The sequence below is a fragment of the Buteo buteo genome, chromosome 5, assembly GCF_964188355.1.
Source record: "Buteo buteo chromosome 5, bButBut1.hap1.1, whole genome shotgun sequence".
In the NCBI taxonomy this organism is placed as follows: Eukaryota; Metazoa; Chordata; class Aves; order Accipitriformes; family Accipitridae; genus Buteo; species Buteo buteo.
Genome location: NC_134175.1, coordinates 44983158 through 45002367, shown reverse-complemented (window position 1 = coordinate 45002367; position 19210 = coordinate 44983158). Strand labels below are relative to the sequence as shown.

At 39.6% G+C, this 19210-nt stretch overlaps 1 protein-coding gene across 1 annotated transcript in view; it reads left to right on the top strand.

Moving 5' to 3' along the window:
- Positions 1-19210, top strand: part of DPP10 (dipeptidyl peptidase like 10) — a 295187-nt gene that overhangs the window by 231274 nt on the left and 44703 nt on the right. Inside the window, exons 8-10 of the mRNA XM_075029375.1 lie at positions 7077-7197; positions 11659-11813; positions 16263-16360. Coding sequence (XP_074885476.1) covers positions 7077-7197; positions 11659-11813; positions 16263-16360 — 374 coding nt within the window. The remainder of the gene's footprint in view (positions 1-7076; positions 7198-11658; positions 11814-16262; positions 16361-19210) is intronic.

Here is a 19210-nt window from a genome sequence, read left to right as displayed (position 1 = left end):
CATTTCTTTCCTTCAAGACAAGATGCTGGATTCTGGGTATTACCTTTTTATCTTTAAAATTTAATTTCAGGAGCTGTTAAAACTTACGTAAGGGTAAATCGTGGCCCACCGAGACTTGCAGTTTACATGACATATTTCTATTCTTATTGATGGCAAAACGTACTTCTGATGATGGTATCAATCAGGAAGTTGAACAAATCTGCCGTGCTCAAACTCTGGAGGATTCATTAGAAAGATTCACTCATTAAGTTAGGAAAATAAGTCCCTGGTATATTAACCATTATGGGATAGGTGTCCAAGTTTTCCCTATGATAAATATCAAGACAATTTTAAAGGCTGTGCTAACTAATTTTCTTCCATTTTATTTGTTAGTTGTTAGTGACTTCTGCTATCATTTCACATCAGGTAATGTGGAAATATTAGACTGGGATCTGCACGCTTGTGCCTTATAGGGCAGCTGTACCTTCTCATGGCTTTTAAACTGTGGCCACACTACGCTAAGAAGCGTGACACAGGCCAGCAAGTACCAGGTTGTGGTACAGAGTGGGGAGACATACCTTCGGCTTGGGTGAAGCATGACATGAGTGAGTCATGTTGCTTCTAGACCCAAGATGATTCCATGTCGTATTGGGGAACAGCAATGGCAATACATGATACCTATACGGTTAGCGTTTGTATAATCTGTTTTAAGAACTTGTCGCATGGTAAACTAACTTATCATATTCATATAAAAATAAGTTTATCCATGCGTAAGTTAGTGAAAGGACTAAGGATAGATTGTTAAGTCTCCCTCCTTAACATCAGCTTTGAGAGAAATTTGCCTCTCTCAGTTCGGTAGCTTTTCTCTGAAAGTGTAACTGATGTCTGGTTCCAGGGAAGGAGATAGGTTTTGTCAGCAAGGGCTGCAGCTCTGTTTCTCTTCCACCTGAAGAAAACTGGGCTTCTGGATATAAGTACAAGTCTGAACTTTGGTGTCTGGATGAATTTTCTAGGGCACGTGCCAATATCTGATAGTGGCTCTGTCTCAACTGCCGGGGCTAACCAGCTGCTGGCAGCCTCTGGTAGAGAAGCTGCCCCTGAGTTGGTAGAGAGCTCAAAGTCCTGCTTGGCACACACGCGCTGCTTCTGTGCGCGGTAAGCGATGGCGTGGTGACCTCCACGCAGCTCCAGGCAAACTGCTGCTGCTGCCCAACTGGGGAGTAAAAAGCTTGAACTGTTGCCGATACGCTACCCTGCAGTCAGAGGAGTGATTGAGTGTGGATATGCCCATGCAGAAGGCTTCAGTGGAGCACCTAAAGGGAAAAAGCGGAGTATTTTTCTGTAATTTAGTGGCTTTTCTCTGCCTGTAGTGTTTGAAATGATTAAAGACACACAGGGGGCCTCTCCAGCTCTTGGCACTGGGTTTGCCGTTCAGCTGTGGGATTAGATGTCTCTATGTTTTCACAGCTGTCTGCCATCTGGATCTAACTGCTCGGACTGGGTGCTCCGCTTAAGACCTCAGCCTGAAATAAAATCATGTAATTGTGAAACACGTTGCAAACAATAAATGTTTTGGAAGAAATTAATTTAGGAGAAGGTTTATGAAAAAATATTTTAGAGGCTGACGTGGAAGAAGGAGAAGGATTAGTGCTGTAGGTAGAACATTAGAGCAAGCAGAGCCTCAAATTCTTCACAGTCAATTGAAATAAATGTGATCATTATCAAGAATTAATCTCTCACTAATCCAAAACATTCTTGCAGAAGTTTTTCATTAGTTGGAAAATAGTTAATAAAATAATTAAAGAAATGCTGTGGGCTTTTCTTCACTTGGTTTAAGACTTGATGTGATTAGCTGTGCAAAATCGATAAGAAAACAAGTAGTCAAATAATTTTGAAGGCCATTGATTTTGATATTTATTCCCATTTACAGCATTATTAGCTAAGGGTCTTAGCTAAAACATAATTTTAAATACTTTAAAAATACTTGGGAAATAGGTGGTGAAGAGGTTAAAAAAAGCGCAATAATAATTTTCATATAAGATAGCATAGCCTAGTTCCACTTTGTGCCTTTTTCAATTTATTTTCTTATCGTCATGCCTGAAAGCTGTGAAAGCATTTTGGGCACAAAGCCACTGGTGTATTCATGAGAATACCTGTCTGATACACAGTTAGCAACTCCTCGTTTAGTAGTTTTGGAAGATTCAGTAGTTACAGTCAACGTTTTAGTACTCATGATGTAGTAATTAGACCCAAGTGTATATTAAGAGAAGCCCTTTTACTTTTACTTGCTCCCAAACACCTGAGTGGAGATAGACTAGCAAGGGAAATTTGTGGTTTATGTGACATTGCCCAAAACACACTATACAAAGTGATGAAGTATGTGAAGTCCCCACCCTGGAAACCTTTGGGACCATGTTTAGTTTTACTTACTGGAGTCAGGATTTTAGGCGCATGTATTTGCAATATTCTACTCCAAGAATGATTTGTTTTGATGAACAATTCTTATCCCAGTGTCATGACTTGCTATCTGCTTTGCAGTATTTGAGAGTTTAAGTCTCTGTTGTAGGAAAAGTAGTAGTCTGAGTTCTTTCCCAGCCACTTGCTCTCTCTTTCACTCAATTTTAAAGACCAAATTGTGGCTCATAAATTCAACTTCTATGTATCGCTCTACTGTAATTAAGCAGCAGCAGCAGCCGCCACCTAAAAAATAAAATTTCCATCTAGTCTTTGTGTTTTTGAAATAAAAGCTTGGAAATATATTTTAGTGCAGATTAAGTAGAACTGTAAGAAGTTTTCTAGAGATACTGTTTTCACCAGAAAGCATTGGTGGCAATATTTAAGTTGAGCAAGAAAGCTAAAAATGTATGAACCAAAGAAAAGGAACTTAGGTGTATTATGCAGGGAGGGGAGAGTTTGACCGTGATATTTAAGGACTTCCTCTGCTTCTGAGGCCTGCTGTAGGATTTTTTGCATGTTTCAGCTGAGGAATAGTTCCATTTCTGCTCTTAGTTGGTGGGCTCGTGATAAGCCACGTAAAATAAAACCAGTGTCCATTTTCCTCCTAAAGTCACTTCACATATGATAGCACCTCTTGCAGCAGGAGGAGCAGGGAGTGGTGTCGTGGCTACAGCAGGCAAACAGGAGCCGAGGACTAACCAGGCAGAAAAAGCCGACTTCACTGCTCTCTGGTAAAACCATAGCTCTTGTGCACATGCTGCTTCTAGTCACGGCTATTTCAGAGGCACATGAAACCAAGATGCTTAGCTGCTGGTTGGTGTTGTATGTGCAAATGCTAGACAGAAGCAAGCAAGATCTGTTCACAATCTTGTGAACAAAATTAATGTCAAGCGGTGATCTGTTAAAATATCAGTATTTTTAGAGTTATATATGAGATACGTTTGTACCATATAAATATTATACTGGGAAGAAGAATTGACAATGAGTATGCCTTTTAGAAATGTCCGTCTTGGCTGCATTGCTCTGGCAGTAATGATGTCAGATGGAAGATTGGGTTTTGTGGCTGCACAAAGTACTTGCACTTAATTGAATCCACAGCCTGGATTTACAGAAAGCAAAGCAAAGAGCCTCTTAGGCCACTACTATCAGCAGCCTTCACGATAATGTTGTCACTCCCATTACAACTCTGCTGCCTGCTTTGCTGTGGCAATCAACATTTCAACTCCCAAGTCCTTATTTCCAAGAGGTGTACGAGTTAACTAATTACAGATGAGCACTTTGGCATGTTCAGGAATGGAGGGGCATGCAGACCTGATGGCAGGGGTTAGGCAGCATCATGGTTAAGAAATGTGCACGAAGCCATTCCTGTCGGTACAAACAGTAGTTCGTGGGCTTCGTGTGGAAATATATCAAATATTCAAAATTACAGATGAGATTAAATGACTAACCATAACGGTGAATCTTTCTAAGATGTTTTTACAAGCTCAAGCATGGGGCTATCGATCTTTGGAAATGCTGCAGGCAGTGCAGAGCGATACTTGCCAGTGCACCGACCCTAAATCATCAATGTGCATTTTACATGCTCCTTAGTTATGTGGAGGAACAGGAACGGTTGTGTTTCATAAATGTTTTGCAAAGGAACATAAATTCATCATTCTTAATGCTAAATTGAAGTAAGCAATGAGCTCGAGGCTTGCTAGGGAGAGAGCCGCTGAATGGCTTTGAAGTTTTTCAAGAACTTTAAAATGTTCCAGTCTGTATGTTCAAGAAAGAAAACTCTTCTTTGGGGTAGATTTCAAAGTTGAAAGAACACGTGTCACGAGCAATGAAGAGAGAAGGGAAACTTCAGATGACAGAGTAGACTAAGAGGATTGTGGGCATATTCAGAGGGTGGCTGAGAACTGGTTGAGGGTGGAGACAAAGCGGCTTTATGAAATGAATGGGGGATAAAGCCGAGGCAGCCGGCAATCAGTGGCACAACAGTGAGTATTCCTTCTGAGATATTTACTTATCTGAAATGTGTCAAATGGAATTAGCAATGCCTGCTAACTAGTAATAACAGGATTAAAGACCTTTTCATGGTGCAGTCATAAAACAAGTAGTTCTTAATCCTGTATTTTGACTGGCAATGATGGCTTTAAATGAAAGTTTTTCATTGCAGAGACTAGACACTACGGGTATCTTCACCATTAAAAATACAAATGGCCTGAAAAGAAGGGAGAGAAGCAAAAATTATACTTCTGATCTTCAAAAATTAATTAGATTGAGCTCATTTAATTAAAGAAGCTTAAATAAAATGGAATCACTTGATCAAGTAGGCTTTTTTGGTAATCTCCTGAAAGCAGTTAGTTATATAAGAGATTGTCAGCTGTAAGAAATCGCACCTTACTAAACAACAGTCAATAGAGTGCTTCCCACTACTTACACTGTCTGTAATTTAGTAGGATAGGAATATTTATAGTTCACTTAAGTAGCAAGTATTTGGCTAAATTATTTTGTTTTTCTGGGTTAAACACTTAACCATGCCATGTTACTACTTGTATTTGTTTCTTTTACCTTAGAGAAAAAAGTACATTTTTACTGTGGAAATATACATTGACAAGAAGTGTTGGTCAATATTATTTCAAAAGCTGGATATGTCCAGCATTCATTCTCTAATCCTTGTTTTCTTTTGGTGTTAATGCTGGGTCATATGTCAGCTTCCCGTAAATTCTCAACCATATCAAATATTATTTGTAAAACTGTAAATGTCATTACTGGTCAGTACATTTTAGATTATTCAAACTACATCAACTATTTTTACTTCAGTTTTGAACTCACTGCTGAGTTTTGAGTTTCTGACCATAAAGAACTTTGTTCCAAGCCACCCTTGATTCCCAGTAATGGTTAAAATCATTGCATTGCTCATGGTATGAAAAAACCTCAGCTTTATTGCTTTCTGCAGCAGAAATCATGAAGGGGCTATTGTTAAATATCAAAAAACACCATTAGTTTGGGGACTCATAGGGAAATCTATTTCAGATGGTCATTTAGAAGCAAAGAGAACAGCAGTAATAGTGATAATAAAACTTTGCGCTCTGGTTAGTATTTTCCCATAAGTCGTTTATCATAGGAGAATGAGAGAATGATAAACGACTAGGCTTTTAAAATGGTCTTTGGTGGAAATATATTTACTTCATGTTAGCAGTCCATGAGACTCCATATATCAGTGTACATTGATGAAATAATGTAACAAAAATTTCTATTGTGTGTTGCTTCTCTAGTGCTGTTAGCTTCGTTTTCTTAGTGTGTGAATCAAGATGGTGCATAATATTGATATTAGTTTGATTCTATTGTTAAGCTGTGCAAGCACATATGTGGCCATTGTAATTTAACAAAAAAGTGAAGAAAAAAGCTACTACTCTGAGATGATTATAGCTGAAGTACGAGTCTAGTCACGGGCATTGACAACTCAGGAAAATGAGGAATGCAGGAGTACGGACAAAAAGGATTAGGAACATTATTACAGGAAATGCTAGTAGCTGTGGTTCTGCTTTTTATACCAGTCTGTAGCTTTTGGCTTGTTAGTATCTCAGATATTTGTTTCTTACTAACCCGGACTGGGAAGGATAGGGCCAGTGAAGAAGTTTGGGACAACAGTAATCTAAATTGTGTTGCAGTGAAGTGCTCGAAGGTCTCCGGGCTGATAGAAGAAACGCAGACATATAGCCTGTTGTGGCATACATCAGAGTACATAAGAACTGCCTTGTTATAAACCTTCCTCATCATCACTGTATTTGTCTCCTGCCCTTTTTGCCATCCCCATATTCCTCCAAAGTCCTTTATTATTTTTTTTTCCTCTTTTTTTTCTTTTTTTTTTTGGCCTTTATCTTTCTTTTATTGCACTATGTCATGGAGCCTGGAGCTCAGTCTCACAAAGTGAGCGAACTTGAACTCCTTTGCAACACAGTGAACAGTGAAAGAAAAGCAGACAAGGCTGAGAGGTGGCAGTGAAGGAGGAAAGGACTGTCTGTCTAGTCTGTTACTCACAAGGAAAAGGAGGAGGAGCCTAGACTTGAAAATAAAGGGCATTTATATAGCACACTTGAGGTAAAATGTTTGTGTGTCAGAGTCAGAAAGAGTGTCAGCAAGCAGAGAAAAGTTAACGGCAGTCTGCTATTTATTTTTGCTTTTCCAGTATGTTCTCACACCATGATATAAAGCTGTAACTTACATTTATGATGTATGGACTGTGCTGTATGTACTTGCAGAAGTGTGTCTAATTTCACAGCTAGAAAAACAGATGATTTTATTAGATAGAATGGAATTAATGGAAAATTTCTTCATCTATTCAACTGTTATAAAACTTGTCTCCTGTATGATTCTGAGGAATGTAATAGTCTTTCTTAAAGTGAATAGAAACATTTCAACTGGGGAGACAATTTCAAAGGAAGAATTTGGCTTGGCATAAGTATTAAAAGTTTGCTTAGTTTGTCAAAATTGATAATAAAAGGAAATACGAAGCCAATGTTGGTGAAAACTCATGCTGAATTATTCTGTAGACTGTTATGAGCCTGAGGAAATTATGCATTCATTGCTGAACATCCATTTATGTCTACCAAAATGTTCTTTTTTCTCTCCATCCCTCTTACCTCATCCAGATTTATATTTTTGAAAATAACATCTACTATCAGCCTGATGTAAAGAGTAGCTCATTGCGCCTGACATCTTCGGGAAAAGAAGGAATTATTTTTAATGGAATTGCAGACTGGTTGTATGAAGGTAAGCTGGACAAATATATCTGTTTATTAAAACAGATGAGAGGTTCTTGTACAGACCCAACAGCACGAATCTATTCATTTCAGAAAGTGCTATCTAAGGTTGTTTTTGCTTCTTTGCCTTCTCATTTTCTTGCAAGATTGCCTTTGTATCTATTCATACTTTGTATTGACTGCTGATTTGCATATAACAATATTTTCTGAGAAAGAGGAATTTCTTTTCAACCAGAATGTATCAAACATATTATGAACACTAGGTAGCATGTAAAAAAATGCCACAGTACTGAAATCTTGATGTGGGATTTTACTGCCAACTTCAGTGGGGCTGGCATTTCAAATAGAGCTAATCAAATAAAACTAAACACCTTGTATGTTTTGCTTATGTAGAATAGCTCCATTCATACCTTTGGAGCTATTCCGGGTTTACAATGCAAGTGAAGAGGGAAAGGACTCAATTTGTTGCTTGTGTGAACAACAGTGCCAATCTATTTACAGTTAAAACATCCTCATAGAGGAAGACACGGAAGAATCATAGCGCAGAAGCAGAATTAGCTGTGTTTTCCTTTTTACTATTGGATACATAGTGCAAGGTGATCAAAGATGATACTGCCTGGTGCCTCACTTTTTTTGTAATCAGTGTCTCTCCTTCAGCCTCAACAGTGGTTGGTGTGTTGTGTGTTAGCATGACTCACGAGAGACTCCAGCCCCTAAAGCCAGGCAGTAACATTGTGCTTGACTTTAAGAACGTGCTTGAATCCAGTTGGAGTGTTTTGAGTAGATCTAAAAGTGTCATACTGTAACCTCAACAGCGGCTGCTATTTTTGCTTAAATCAGCCTGGACTAGACTCCTGGAAAACTTGCTGTTGCTGGAAAGCAGTGCCAAAATGGAGTGGAGGACAGCTCAGCCTGTGATATCCTCTGGCTTCTGAAGCTGCCTTCTGTGTAGTACCACAGAATGTTTCTCTCTACACCCAAAATGCTTTTAACATAATAATAATAAAAAAAAAAAAAGGGGGGGGGGGCAGATTATCCAGCTTGGTACAAGAGCTTAAAATTAATACACATTTCAGTTATTCTTTCTACGGCACTCATGAATGTTATAGTTAAATAGCTCAGTGTTAAATATTCAGTTAAGTGAAGTGTGTAATTTGTTGTATGTAGAGTTTTCAAGGCAGAATGTTTTTTAGGAATGCTGTTAAGCCATACAGCAAGGAACTTCAGTGTGGTCCTTAGAAATGGTCTATCCATACCTCTTGGCATTTCAATAGTTATGAGCAGATAGCTCACATTGGGATTTTTTAAAATCTCTGCCCACGTAAACTCTGAAATTAGGATGGTAGTTTGCATCCCTTAGCCATATAAATGCCTGTGTCTGATAGTTACCACTTCCAAGGTGTCTATTAATGTTTTGAAATGTTTTAATGTGGCAGCATATTTCAAAACTTAAGGACAAAGAACATCTTTGGAATGGACTATAGTTTTAGATGTGCTTCATATTCTTCAAGTCGAACGTGACTGCATGCAAATAGAAGAATTTAAGCATATATAGCTCATTAAAGTTGATATAGTATATCAAGTTTTTGCTAAACCAAAGTGAAGTTACTAAGAGTCAGAGTCATGGATGCAGCAAGGCAATTCTGGCTCCAATTCTGCAAGCATTTTGAGGACACCCATTCAGAAGAGAGTAGCCTGTGTTTCTTTTCTCTTTGGGGTACAGCTGGGTGCAGCATGGAGCTACAGTGAATGACATGTAATGAAGGATCATCATACAACTCAACTCCACGGAACAAAATGTAATATGAGATTCTTTAAAAAACATTCCTTCCTAGTCTGCAAAGGATCGTAAGGATATCATAGGATAATTCAGGCTGGAAGGGACCCCAAAAGGTTGCCTAATGCAACGGATCAGTTCTGGTATTTGCCAGGCATTTTATTTGAGCTGTCTGGAAGGGATGGAGTATACCCAGTCTAAGAATTATACAGATAGAAGTTTAAGACATTTTAATGGAAGAAATGTGGGATTTTTTATATGATTTGGACCTCTGCATTCATGAGACCTACATTTAAGAACTAAAGAGAATAAAAAATAATCTCTTTTATTTGAAACATGCCAATATTCTTTATTTATTTTATATTTCAGCTCACCTATGTATCTCAGAAACAGTATCTGAAAGAGGCTGATGTGGATTTTTTGTAACTTCATTTCTTTTAAAGATCAACAAAGCTGTTGATAAAACAAATGACTTATACTTTAAACTGCAAATATTTCATAATGAACAGAAAAAGAAAATGGGGTAACTTGGAAAGAACAAGAGCAGCTAGCACAGTAATGGCAATGATGCTTGTCCAAGGTTGTGCTTCTCTGTGTGTGCCCATCATTCCTACAGGCACCTTTTATTAAGTAATATTTAAGGACTGAAAGGATTTAAAACTTCACAGGACTTGTTTAGCTGACAACAAAACACAGACCTCTTCATATGTGCTGTGGGTGATTTTTGCCTGTGAATGCATGGATACGTAAGTCTCATACCTGGCTGATTTTCAAAAAGGCCATGAGTCTGCTTCTCCTTTTTTGAAAAGGAGGCCAGGCGTATTCATCCAAATATCTTATACCTCCACATCAGTTACCACCCCAGTTTGTTCTTCTTATTCCCTGTCTCTACAGCTATACACATACCTCTGTCATGAGAAGGAAAAGCAAAAGGTGTCTAGTCTGGGATGTGGTGAATGGTCTGAAATGGTGTGGGAGGCGATATGCATCCCAAAGCCTTCTTCCTGATGCATGTCCTAAATCCTTCCTTAAGTGATTTTACCCATTCTTTTCCAAGTTTTTAATCCCTGGCCCAAATAGCCGTTGCATTTCCTGACTTATAGAGAACTCTTTGGGTTCCCAGGGATGCAGGCAGGCAGTGGGCTTTTCTCCACAATATACATAATTAAAGTCAGGGTAAAAGGGAATTCTGCCTACACGGTGGAGGACCACAGTCTGTGTCTGTTGGCATGAATTAATATGTTGCGTCTTTCCCATTAACCATTGTTTAACTTAGAGCAGTCCTCTACTTTCAGTAGTGTTTTTAATAGCATCAGAAGCTGAACAGGCTCAATATTGTCCAGATGAAGTTAAGAGATTTTCAGTTGAATTGAGAACTGTTCCTCCTTTCGACCTCATTTGTTTTCTTTTATCATTTGCATGAGTTTGTTATTAGCATTTTACCTTATGAAGCATTCGGGAATAGTTTTCTTTGTGTGAATAACCTTGTTTGAATGCAAACAGTAATATTTTAAAACAAACACAATTGTGATTTTTGCTATCTGATATTCAGCATTCATTCTTGGCTGTTCTGTGTAGAAGTTTTTAGTTATCCAGCCAGGGAGAGAAGCATGACCCAGAATATATGTCTTTGAATATAGGTCCCAGCTTCATTGCACCTAACCTTAGATAATTAAACCCATTAAGCCACCTCAAAACTTTCAGAATCTGTTTAGCATCTTGGAGAGTGTCCATTGATAATTTAAGTAGTTTTGTAGGTAAGCTTTTAAATTAGGTATGCAGTCAGGCCTTTGTTCCCGGTAGTATACTGTTCTCAATTAGTTTTCCAGCCAAATTCTTCAAACTTAAATACAAAATTCTCACCAAACCAAGTCAATATATCAAATCCGTAATGAAAAAAATCTAAGTCTTTTCACAAGTGGAAGACGGAAGACCTGTACAGGGTGAATTTGGAACTGGTCAGGAGCTGCTTTACTGGGGTTCCAGGAGTTTGAGTGCTGCTTCTATGGCTGCTTCTGTTCTGTTTCCTTCAAATATGAAGTACAATGACAATAAATGTAAGAAAACATTGCATGACATTTTGGAGAATTACTTCTATTTGGAAGTCAAATAAAATTTGGATAAAAAGAAAAAATTTTGTTTGGATTTTCCAAAAATTACACTGCAGAAAACTGAACTTTCTATGAATTAAAGCTGACCATTAGACTGAGACAAGAAACTCAAAATATTGCACTCCAAAAATGATTACATAATATTACTGTGTGAGGATCTACATGTTACCAGGTGCCACAGCTCAAAGAAATCAGGTATACTGAAGTTTTATATTAAAAGAAAAGAAAAAAGATTGACAATCCTAAAAAACCTGTCTATTAAAATAGTCCAAATCGTTTAAAAATTAATTAAACACATCTAATGGAATACTCTAGAACTAAACGTGTGGCAGTTACAATCATCTTTCACATTTAGATGATTTAATGACATCAGTGAAAGTATTCATTTGAGAAAAATGGTTAAAGTTTGGTCTTTCAATATGCCTTGTTATCCAAACATTCAACCCAGAATAACGTGAAATTACTGAAATTACAACAGACACATTTCAAGTAGGCAGAGAAAGAACAAATCAGTGCCAAGTGAATGAGCTGGAAACTATGTGACAGTTATTTTTATGGACCCTAAGGAAATCTGGTTTTGCAGAGGAACTTCTTCATTCTCACGTTGCCCACTGGTGGTCTCCAGATGGTGAAAGACTGGCATTCCTGACCATAAATGACTCTCTGGTACCGAACATGGTTATTCCCCGGTTTACTGGAGGTCTATATCCGAAAGGAAAGCAGTATCCATATCCTAAGGTAAGATGAGTGTGAGTGCAGCCCCCACCTCCTCTTCCTCGTTCAGTGATAGTATTCAACCATATGGAAGGTGTTTCTGGAAAGTAACAGAGACTAATTTTGTTCATTGTGCTTATTAATAACATTTTTTTTCAGTGGACTGTAACACCTTTTGCTGGAAAGAAACTATCGAGTGAGAGACCAGCAGACAAACTAATTTGTAGTGATTTCATCATTGATACATGGCTTGGTAAAATCAATCCACCACTTCTGAGAGAAGGGTAATATGTTTGAAGGACTGCACAGAAAAAAAGATACTGTCACAACTGCACTGGAGTCATACACGCTGTGTGCAGAGCACAGGGCATGTTCCACTGCAGTTATATCGATCTCAGTAAATGATGCTGTTATTAATAAATGGGACAGACTGGCCTTGAATAAGATAAGCCACAGTAAAATCTTTTCCTGGACATCAAAATGAGAAAAAAAAATAATATAAAAAATAGAGCTATCACCGCGTTTGAGAAGATTTAGAGAAGGGGTTTTAGATTTGTGTTGGAAAGTGAAAGAACAGCCCAGACAGGGATAATGTCTGAAATCGCTCCCTACTTTCTGGGGATTTCCTGATGAGGTGCCTCCCTAGCCGTCATTTTTGTGCTAAGCTCCAGCACTGGTATTATCTTCCAACTTACTAGTTTATCCATCCCTCATGTGCAATTTCAGAGTGTCTGAGTTCCCTTCTGATGGGATATTTAGGTCCGTGTGTGTGGAACTCCTTCGGCATTTCAACGGAAGTTCATTGAGGGCTTTAGAAAATATTACTGTTACCCTATTTCTGCTACTGTTTTTTGGTGGTGACCCTTTATTCTTGGTAGGCAGACAGTTAGACTGTACCAGGTACTATGAAACAATAATATGCATAATATAAATATAATGTATTTGTGCTATGAAATAATACTCTAAAAGAATGAAGTGTTTTCAGAGGTAGTTTACATACTTGCGTTGGCAAAAGGCCTTGAGTGACAGAGCAAAGAAAAAAATTAAGGTATATTTTTTACAGTCAGCTTTGTAAACAAGAAATGAGTAATTCCCTTTCATTAGCGATTCAACATAAAAGTGATACACAATACTACTTTGGTTATCTCATTAATGAAGAAACATTATCTTTATTTAATGTCTCCATTTAATGCTAATTTAGCTATCCGTTAAACATCATTAATTGGTAATGAAGCTTGTGGTATAGCAACAGAGATGAAAAAAAAGGGTTGGTCTTTATTGTAGAACGAAACCATTGGAGAAAATTATATCTATGATTAAAAAATAAAATTAAACCTATATGTGTTTGTGAATTCTGGAACATGGACATCAGTGTAGGTCATACACAGACCGTATTCTTCCAAAAAAAACATGAAAAAGGGAGTTTGTTAAATTTTGTTAAATACATTAAGAACAAATTAGGTTTTCAATGTAAAGAGTTCTTGCACTACTGAACAAATGTTTTGGGTATTATACAAAATTTATGCCACTTAAGTGTCACGAGGAGACGCTGAGTGGTAGAGGCGTTGAGGCTAGTCACCGTGGAGGGAGAGATGCGGATGCGAGAGTTTTCTACTCAGGTAGAAAAACCACCTTCAGCCGCCCGAGTCCGCTGCAGGCTGCGGGGGGCTCGGTGTTCGCCCCGCTGACCACTGCACCTCCCCAGCCCCAGCGACGTACCTTGTACCGAGCTGGAAGCCGCCGCTGTAGAGCCGCAGCTCAGACCTGTCCACGCAGCGGAGCAGGGCACACCGTTAGCAGAGAGGGTAGCTCTTTGTAGCCGAGACAGTGTTTTGGGGCGGTATGGCCCCGAACGGAGAGCAGTGCCATGCCGCTGAGCCCTCGGCCGCGGCCAGAGCGGGGCTGGCCATGGCGGAGCTGGCGGAATGGAGAGTAATTACTCATGGCAGCCCTCCCATTGAGAGTGCTTGGATATCACTATGCAGTCAATGTAAGGTTCAAAGGTTATAAGGAGGTGGCAGTTGTGTCCTAAGGACTTGATCTCTCAGGGGTTTTCTTCCACAGTTTTGCATTTGCATCAGCTGTGTTCATGCCTTTGAAAGACCACATTTCTTTTGAGGCAAATGGAAAAGTTTTTACAGGGGAAAAGAAAAATATAATTCCAGGAGTCTAGTTAAATCCATTTTCAAAACTTTTTTTTTAGCACCAGTAAAAATACACAAATACCACTTTCTTGTCCCCCATACCACTCAGAAATGAGTGGATACGGCATTCAGACTGTATTTTGAGATAAGTCAAATTTCTGAAGGTGTGATGGGTTGACCCTGGCTAGACGCCAGGTGCCCACCAGAGCCGTTCTATCACTCCCCCATCCTCAGCTGGACAGGGGAGAGAAAAATATAACAAAAAGCTTGCGGGTCGAGATAAGGACAGGAGAGATCATTCACTAATTACCGTCACGGGCAAAACAGACTCAGCTTAGGGAAAATTAGCTCAATTTATTACAAATCAGCCAGAGTAAGGTAATGAGAAATAAAACGAAATCTCAGAACACCTTCCCACCACCCCTCCCTTCTTCCTGGGCACAACTTCACTCTCGGATTTCTCCACCAAGCCCCCCCAGCGGCACAAGGGGGACAGGGATGGGGTTTACGGTCATCACACGTTATTTTCTGCCGCTTCACCTCCTCAGGGTGAGGGCTCATCACACTCTTCCCCTGCTCCAGCGTGGGGTCCCACCCACGGGGTCAGTCCTCCACGAACGTCTCCAACGTGGGCCATTCCCACGGGCTGCAGTTCTTCACAAACTGCTCCAGCGTGGGTCCTTTCCACGGTGTGCAGTCCTTCAGGAGCACACTGCTCCAGCGCGGGTCCCCCACGGGGTCACAAGTCCTGCCAGAAAACCTGCTCCACGGGCTCCTCTCTCCGCAGATCCGCAGGTCCTGCCAGGAACCTGCTCCAGCATGGGGTTCCCACGGGGTCACAGCCTCCTTCGGGAACCCACCTGCTCTGGCGTGGGGTCCTCCCCGGGCTGCAGGTGGATATCTGCTCCCCCGTGGACCTCCCTGGACTGCAGGGGGACAGCCTGCCTCACCAGGGTCTTCACCACGGGCTGCAGGGGAATCTTCGCTCCGGCGCCTGGAGCATCTCCTCCCCTCCTTCTTCACTGACCTTGGTGTCCGCAGGCTTGTTTCTCTTACATGTTCTCACTCCTCTCTCTGGCGGCTGTTTCTCACTCTCCCAACTTTTTTCCTTCTTAAAGATGTTATCACAGAGGCGTTACCACTATCACCGATTGGCTCGGCCTTGGCCGGCGGCGGGTCCGTCTTAGAGCCGGCTGGTGTGGGCTCGCTCTCTCTCGAACACAGGGGAAGCTTCCAGCAGCTTCTTACAGAAGCCACCCCTGTAACCCCCCCCGCTACCAAAACCTTGCCACATAAAACCAATACAGAAGGGAACTTGTGGGTGTATTTCAGCCAAGCTATTCTGTATTTCTAAATATACCAGTGAAGAGCCAGATATACAACTTTGTAGTTTATTATGATTAAATCTGGAGAATCAGTGATTCTGCCTTGTCTGTACAATATTTGACAGGAGTCAGCCCCATTCAGAGACACGCTTTTCATCCTCCGTATCCCAAGGAGTCTGTATAGTGTTGCACAACTCCTGTGACTTACATGAAAAAGAAGCTTGAATATAATATGTCTAGGACAGGGACACGGGACTAGTAGCATCTCCTTGCAGCTCTGCAGAGCCTTGCTTTCTATCGCCAGTCCTTTCTTTTCATCTCGGGAACATCCTTTAGTAACAAACCGTGTTACTGGGAGAAGGACGAGTCCTGCCTCTCTATAGATCCTCAGGATTTATCAGACTCTTCCCGGTGGATATGTATCAAACTGCCATTTTATTCCCCTTTAGCAGCAGGAAGCATTTTGTTTTGCTTAGAGCTGCCCTGCCAAAGCAGCTGGGTCCGGAACAGGGCCAAAAATAGAGATTTCCACCTCGGCAAACCAGGGAAGGAAGAGTAGGGGAAAATGGTAAAGAAAGAGAAGGGAGAGGAAGAAGAGGAGGAATGCTATCCCAGATACAGGTAGTGCAGATTTTTGGAAGAAGGAACAATAGTGTCTGGAAAAGACTTTGCTGGAGGCTGGATTTAACTGCTGGTTTAGGAACCTGACTGTTTTTGCAGCTGACTTTACTGAACTGGGCCAAGCCACTTCTAGCGTTGGTCACTCGCTCAGCATGGGAAGGTCTGCCGTCAGTAAAGGGCAGTGAGGGAATTACTCAATTAATACTTCATATTTTTATCTGTGTAATTCATATGGCTGTGAAATTCATTTTTAAAATTTAAGATTTTAAAATTTTAATAACTTCTCGTTATTATAAAGATACTGAATTATGTTAATGAGTGAGTCTAGCTGTCACTGATTCAGTGCCTCTAAAGCTCCTATTTTTTAATTTTTTTTTTCAAAGGCAGGTCAAACAAACCCAGCAATAAAGCTGTTTGTAGTTAATCTGTATGGACCAGCACATACACTGGAACTGATGCCACCTGACAGCTTTAAATCAAGGTATATAATTTCATTGTTTTGAAATTCGTGTCTAATTTAACCTGACTGTCTCTCAGGCTAATCGTTGCCTTTTTACATCAACACAACACTTACCTTTGACTGGAGTGCACTTGATCTGTGTCCCCATGGCAGAACATAATGATGATAAAATAAAATACAGCTGTATTGGATTGATGCTCCTCTTAAAAATCACAGGGATCTGGTATTTGCTCATGTCTGATGTCCTGAGAAGCTCCAATTTACTTGAAATATACAAAATTAAGAGTCTTATGCTATGGTTAAAGGGGCTGAACACTGCCCTGTTCCTGAGGCTGTTACTGCATTCGCTCCCAGCCTTTCCTTACTGTGTGCCAGCTTGTTGCTTTCAGTTTTTTGAAATGAGATTGCAGAATATACGAGTGTATTACAAATGCACAGAACATGTAATCAGGGTGTTCCCTCATTTAGAGAGAAATACTCTGTTCAAATCCTGTAGGTTCCAGGAAGTTTTGTTTCTCATCATGGCTGACGCAGGCAGTGAGGTGACAGAAGGTGAGATGCGATGTCACCAGATCACGTAGACCAAGGAGGGCGGTGCTGTGGTTTTCAGGAGAAACTGCTTCAGAACCACTGAGCTAATTTAACAGTCCCTTTGACTCTGGAGCTTAAGAAATGAGGTCTGGCTGCAAGAGGTGAATCTCCTGCTAAAGTTAATACCTTAAGCTGAGCTCCTAATTACCTGTCCTCTCTTTGAGAGGCCATGAAACTTTTGTTTAAGGGCAAGAAAATTTTCATCCCTTCCCATACGCATATTCCAGTTTGTTGAATTGCAGTTGTATTGATTCAGTTCCCATTGTGGCTTCAGTGCTAATGATCTTCTAACCCTAAATTATTATATAATATAAGTAATAATAACAATAAAAGAGTTACCACAGTCCAGATCTGGCTGCAGTCTAAGGGCCAGGGAAGTGAAACATCCTCTCTCCACTCACAGCATTTTCGTATGGGGAAAGACATGGAAAGGATTGGCAACCATAAAGCTACTACCTCTAGTTAAAAAAAGTACTCTGAATGTAGTTGCTGGTTTTGCAGTTCCCACAAAACCCAAAAGATTTTTTGGTAATTGTTCCCAAAATAATCAGGATGTTAACAGTGGGCACTGATTTACAACCATTGCAACCAATTTTAAGCTGATGTAGCTCTCTACACAAATTGAGGTACCCTAATTTAGTGCAGGAATAATTTAATAGTGAGTTATGCCTTGCAATTATTTATGTCAGCTGGAATGCTTACTGATTGTGTTAGTGAAATGAATGATTTTGCGCTTTTTGAAGTATTCTCTTTCAGTTGATGGACCACTACTGAAAGACACAATAAAATCTCCTGCTGCTTCCTAACCCTTCATTAATTTAAGTGATAGTATAAAATCTGAAAGAGATCCTTGCCATCAAAATTAGCATCTTAACTCTCTTAAACAGCATTAAAATTTTCCTTTAAATGTCAGAAGGCACAAAGAAGTGGAATGAGAAAGCAATGTGTAAATCCCCAAGGAAAAAAATTCTTGAAAATGTTGTTCAAATGTTATGGTTTCACTCTAGATTTTTCAGATTCATTCTTCCTCCCCAGCAGATTGAAAATAAAAGTAGAATCAAATGAATGAATACTGGTATCTTAAAATCTCTTTGCATCTTGAAGCAGAAGGCTAGCACTAGTTCAATTTGTGGAATTTCTTTTGTGAGCCTTAAGGGGCATCTTTGCCAAATTTTTGAGTCCTTGATAAAGATACTGTTGCTGTTTAATTGAAATAATATTCATGTTTAAAATACTGTTTTGCTGCTGTATCAGAAGACAGAGTAAAACTATTTAAACCTGGAAAAAACTTAGTTTCATCTTAATTTTAGCTATTAAGGTATAATGTCTATGCTATAAAATTTAGAAAAATTATATAGTTGTCAGCCAAGTACACTCTAAATCTTGCATTCTGACTCTGGGTTTGAGTAGCAGTCAGTCATCACAGTGGTCATCAATCCATATATATCCATATATCTATATATACAGGTATGAAGAATAAGCTTTGAACAGGCCTTTCTAGAGTGGAAATCTTTGGAGTTTGTAATGGTTGGGAGGTTTTTTTAATAAAAGTAGTAGCTACTTTTAGTGGTCATGTTTTTTTCCAGTATCTTTCTAATCAATTCATTATGGGGTTGTTAGTAAATAGGTAATGGGACTTAGAATTAAATGGCATGGGACACTATCATATAAAGTTCTATGGATCTTTCAAGGCAGAAGCATTTTGGAAATATGTATTGTACAAGTCATAACCAACTGCTGTTATGGGAGAGATTCGGTCCTACAGAGAGAAACCACACAAATGGGTAGGGAATGAGGTTTCTGTTATTTATAACCGTAAAAAGTAACATTCAGATTCTCCCCAAATTGTGTGCAGCACAGGACCTCTGAAGACAGAAAACTGTTTCCCTGATTTTAAGGGCATCTGGGAACTTGAAGTAAGAGTAAATTCAATGTCCCACCTTCATTTACTGCTTGCAGTGATTCTATAAAGGTGCTTGCTAGTATTTCCCAAGTTTTGTTCAGGTTATTCTGATATAAAGATAGCAATAACATTTGTAAATTTACTCCTGAAAGTTTTATTCTGTGGAAAAATTTACCATCTACTGTGCATTGCTAATGCCACAAAAGACTGACAGTCTTCCTTTAAACATATGGTTATATTCTGTGCAATTCCCGTTTCCCCCTTCATGTTTCTATTCCATGTGTACAATTACATTATGTTTTCTTCAGTGGCAAACATGATTTGCTGCTGCAGGGTTTTTTCCTCATTAGTCCTAGAAAGCCAATATACATGTAAGA